General features: G+C 63.2%; 1 protein-coding gene across 2 annotated transcripts in view; it reads right to left on the bottom strand.

The window, feature by feature from the left end:
• The window catches only part of MYO1G (myosin IG), a 14,926-nt gene extending 11,137 nt beyond the window's left edge, over positions 1-3,789 (bottom strand). Inside the window, exons 1-6 of one of the 2 annotated variants that reach the window (XM_040644479.1) lie at positions 3,445-3,721; positions 1,786-1,994; positions 1,573-1,666; positions 723-888; positions 450-503; positions 59-154 (exon numbers count right to left, since the gene is read on the bottom strand). In XM_040644479.1, coding sequence (XP_040500413.1) covers positions 59-154; positions 450-503; positions 723-888; positions 1,573-1,666; positions 1,786-1,994; positions 3,445-3,536 — 711 coding nt within the window. In that variant the 5' untranslated portion in view covers positions 3,537-3,721. Of the gene's footprint in view, positions 1-58; positions 155-449; positions 504-722; positions 889-1,572; positions 1,667-1,785; positions 1,995-3,444 lie in introns of both variants that reach the window. The other variant, XM_040644480.1, reaches the window with a different exon arrangement.
• Between the last annotated feature and the right edge of the window lie 1,063 nt (positions 3,790-4,852).

Genomic DNA, 4,852 nt, shown 5'->3' on the forward strand with positions numbered 1-4,852 from the left:
CCCCCCCCCGCCCCGCCCCCCCCCACAGGTGCTCCCGAGGAGCCCTGCCCCCACTCACACTGAGCCCTGCGCCCTGCCGGGTGAAGTTGTACACGGCGGGGTTCCTCTGCAGGTGCAGCTTCTGCAGCTCTGCATCCTCACAGCCCCGCAGCACCTGGGGGCCCGCACACCCCTCGCTCAGGCCCTCAGAACTGCAAAGACCCCGCCCAAACATGCCAGAGGACCGACACCGGGGAGCTCAGGGCTGGTGTGGCCGCCGCCCCAGTCCAAGAAGACCCCACCTCACCCAGTGTAGACACCACACTCTTGGTGCCCCAGGAGATTCCCCTCCAGTGAGGGCAGGGGAATGGTGGTGTCACGGGCTGGGAGGGGCAGGGAGAGAAAAGGGACTGAGGATGGGGCGATCGGAAGGGCTTCCTGGGCGCCCCCACACGCCTGCTTGGGCTCACCTGGTAGAAGGCGTGGAAGTTCCGTTCCCCCACGTGCTGCTTGAGGACTCGAGACTGTGGAGGGAGGGGCAGCTGGGCCCTTGCCTGGGTCGCGGCCCCACCCAGGGGACCCCCCCCCAGAGCCCCTAGGGCGGTGCAGGCAGAGGGAGTCAGGCAGGCCTGGCACAGAGGAGCCCCGCCTACAAGCCTGGGACCACAGAGAAAGTGTGTCCCGCCCCCGGGGCCCAGCTTCTGGGAGGGTCAACACGCGAGGCCTGTGGCCGCAGGGCCCACCTTCTCCAGCAGGTAGCTGTGGATGTGCCCCCCAACGGGGTCTCCTTTAAAGTCGAAGTTGATGTCCATGTACTTGCCGAAGCGGCTGGAGTTGTGGTTGCGGTTGGTGCGTGCGTTCCCGAAGGCCTCCAGCACGCACGTGGACTTGAGCAGCACGTCCTTGACCCTGTGCGGGGCAGAGGGGCCTGGCTGTAGGGCACAGACCTTGTCCGGGGACTGTTCCTGCCCAGCCTCCCTGCCCAAGGCCTCCTGTCGCACAGGCTGGGGACCGGCTGGGCAGGCCACCTGCCCGGTGCCATGCTGGGTGTGGCGAGAAGGGCAGCCCCACACCTGGCGTGCTGCCGCCTGCAGGGAGGAGCTGGAGCTGCACTCTGCCCTCCACCTCCGGTGGCAGGGTGGGCCAGCCGCAGGAGCCCCCCACCCCCGGAACTCCCCTCGCCCCTCCCGACAGGAAGAGCCAGGGCGCTCACACAGGAAGCTGCTCCCACGAGGCCCCGCTGGTAATAGCCGGTGAGCCGCTGGTGAGGAGATGGACAGGCGGGGCCCAATCCGGGGCCAGGCCCTTCCTGACCATCTGGCCAGCTTCTCCCTTCCGTGGGGTCTCCTGTGAGGGGCCCAGCGCCCGTCTGTCGGCCCTGTGCACCTTGCCTCTTCCCTGTTCCTAGTGGCGGGGTCCCCCCGCGGCACTGGGCCCTACCTCTGCTGGGCGGACAGGTTCTGGATGGGTCACCTGGAGCCCTCCCTGCAGACAAGCGCTCTGAACTTGGCCTGAGCCACGCTGACTTTCATATCCTTCCCCGCCAGGCCTGAGGCCCCGGGCCGCCCCTGCACCAGCCCTGCCTGCTCTCACCTGTCCACCTCGGCCCTCTGGCTGGGGTTGGTGACGGCGGCGATGTACTGCATGATGTGCTTGCTGGCTTCCGTCTTCCCTGCCCCACTCTCCCCTGCCAGACAGATGGGTGCTCAGACGGAAAGCGTAGCCATTCCTCTTGACCGGCCCCCTGAGCCGCCCCTGCCATGGGGTCCGGGGAGGCTGCCCAGGCCCTGGCCACAGGGCCAGTACCTGAGATGACAATGCAGGTGTCCCTGGAGCGGCGCTTCATCGCCCTGTAAGTGGCATTGGCCACAGCATAGAGGTGTGGTGGTCGCTCATAGAGCTCGCGGCCCTGGTACTTGGCGATGGCCTCAGGCCCGTACAGGGGCAGCTCCTGGTAGGGGTTCACGGAGACCAGCACCTCGCCGATGTAGGTGTAGATGAGGCCCTTCTCGAACCTGGCACAGGCGGGGCCAGGCCTCAGCGCTCAGGGCTGTGGGGACGCACACCCAGGTGCTGGGGCCTTGGGCCCATGTGGGGAGTCTTGGGGACACTGGCCCGCCCCAGGGCTGAGAGTGGGAAGGGTGCGGGTTGACCTGACACTTCCCGGTGCCACCTTGCTGGAATCCCACCCCACCGCAGGGTAGTGCTGGGGACCACACTGTTTGGGGGGGAGGTTCCTGATGGCCCAGGAATCTCCATCACCCATTTTCTGAAGGGATAAGTGGAGCCAAGGGGTGGAGGTGGAGAGAAGAAAGGGGCTGGAGGCCGAGGGAGGGCCCTCTGGCTGTTTCCTGCCTTGAGGCCTGGGTGGGGACACAGAGGCAGCCGGGGACCCCGCCCAGCCCCACCCACATGGCTGGGACTAGGAAGGGCGCAGGGAAGGGGCCTGGGGATGCCCCGGTGGTCCCCCCCTGCACATCCTCCTACTTCTCAACCCTTCTTTTCGGGAACTTTGGCTCCTGGACCTGTATCTGTCCCTCTCTTGACCTTTCTGCCCTGGAAGTTACGCTGGCCAGCCAGCTCAGCTCCCGCTTCGTCTGGGACCCGCCCTTCTCTGGTGGCTTGTGGTCCCTCCCCCGTCAGGGGTTCCTCTTCCTCCGCCTCTGCCTCAGACGAGGGAGTTCCCCCGGCTCAGCTCCCTCCACACCCTCTCTCATCTGCCCCGGGCCTGCCCCCCAGCGAGCTGTGTGGCCGGGGCTCAGTGCTCCATTGTTAAAACAGACACGGTAATGCTTGTCTCACAAGCTGGTGTAGAACGACGTGAAATTATGCTTAGCTCTGTGCCCATTCAGAATAGCCCATTTCCTGTTCTCTGACTTCAACAGTGTGTGCTCAGGGGGCCCCATCCTCTAAACCCTGCACAGCAGCCGCCTGTGCTCCCACTGGCTGTCCAGGATGAAGCCATCTGGCTGTCCAGCTCCTGGTGGCCACCCCATCTCACCATCCCCTGGCTCCTCCAGGGCAATCACACCCCGTGTCACTTGTACTAGCCACACCCTGCGACACCCTTCAAACCTCCCTGAGTGTCATCTCAGCCTGTCCCCCTGCACCCCGGGACAGCACCTGCCCGCTTCCCTTAGAGCCCCCAGGGCCAGCATGACCCCCAGCAGCAGATGGACAGTGTACCCATTCAAGGGCCCAGCACCTGCCTGTCCCTACCTGGCAGGAGGAGCAGAAGGCACCTGGGCCATGCGGGAGGCAGGGGTTTGGGAAGCCCTGTCTGGCACTGGCTGGCCGCCCTGGCCTTGGGAGGACAGTCCTTCCTGCCCCTCCAGGACCCCCTGCCGTCTCCCGCACAGTGGTCCAGGTGGGTGTGTGTGCAAGCCCACCTCCGGCTCCCACCCTGGGCTGATGGAGACCAGTGAGCCTGGGGGCCCAGGAGAGGAGCCGGAGCCCTGCGTCTACCTGAGTTTGAGGTTCTCCATGAAGTCCTCCATGGTCACTTGGTCCAAAAGCACAAAGTCGGGTTTGCCGCACTCCAGGCCTTCCTCGTCCATCCTGCCAGCGGGAGGCACCCAGGCCAGGTTGCTCTGGCCTTCCTGTGCAGAAGGGCGGAGGGGAGGGTGCTCCGAGCAGGCTCAGCCCTTCTGGCCGCCTCCCCAGCCCTGTGGTAAAGTAGGAAGTGGGTTCTGGCCCCAGGGAGGGGCTGCCCTCCCCACTTGCTGCTCCCTCCCGAGGGGCTCTGACCCTGGCTTCCTGGTTTCCGCACCCAGAAGGCAGGCACGCCTGACAGTCGAGGTGCTGGGTGCTCTGGAGCCTTCCTGCTAGCCCCCTCAGTAAGCTCCGAGCCTCTGTGGTCTCTGCGCCCACACCCCACCCCAAGCAGGGACGTCACCTGTGTGGCTTGACGCGATCACGCCTACCAGCCCTCTATCTGTTAACAGCCAGACCTCAACACTCGGTGCATCCTCAGCTAGGTACTTCGTATCTTGATAAAATTGGGAAATGCTGGTGCCCAGGCCTTTGGGGCGGGGCCTAGGGTAACATTCTTCAAAGTGTGTAAGACCACACCAGGATGTGAATGACAAAATTGGCTTCATGTTACGCTGAACTACAGGGCTGGCACTCTGGTTCCTCAGACTGAGATTCGGAGTCGGGCTGCAGGCCCAGGCCTCTGGATGTTACCCAGATGGCTGTCCCTGGGGTCCCACCACCTGTCCCACCTGGTTCCCCACAGCACTTTTAGAAGCCGCAGACTGGCCAGCTCAGATTTGTCTCCAGACAGCCTCCTTGACCCCATGGCACCCTCCAGGCGGGCGGTTTTCTCCCCACCCCGCCCTGGGGAGGCCAGAGGATTTGCCAAAAGTGAGTCATCCACACGCTGCTTTGGGGATTCTGTACTCAAAAGGCTAGTGTAATAATTGCCTTTCAATGAGCTCAGTCCTGAAACTCTGAAAAAACTGACACTCGAGTTAAGGGGTTTTTTGCCCTTCAAATTCATTAAGATGAATACACACCCAGTAAGATTGGGACATGCTTATGAAAAGCCTGATAAATGTGGGCCGTGACCTTAGGCACCATCCTGAGGGGCTGTTGGCCTGCCCGTTCCCCTGGGCAGGATTCATTCATTCTCCCAGCTCTGGGGATCCCCTCTGCAAACCCCTCTGGGGCTGGTGCTTTTGAAGGGCTTTTCCACACCAACGCTCCAGAGAATCTGGTCCCGGGTTTTTTTTTTTTTTTTTTAAAGATTTTATTTATTTATTTATTCGATAGAGATAGAGACAGCCAGCGAGAGAGGGAACACAAGCAGGGGGAGTGGGAGAGGAAGAAGCAGGCTCATAGCGGAAGAGCCTGATGTGGGGCTCGATCCCAC

The sequence above is a fragment of the Ursus maritimus genome, unplaced genomic scaffold (genome assembly GCF_017311325.1).
Source record: "Ursus maritimus isolate PB19 unplaced genomic scaffold, ASM1731132v1 scaffold_3, whole genome shotgun sequence".
NCBI classification, from domain to species: domain Eukaryota; kingdom Metazoa; phylum Chordata; class Mammalia; order Carnivora; family Ursidae; genus Ursus; species Ursus maritimus.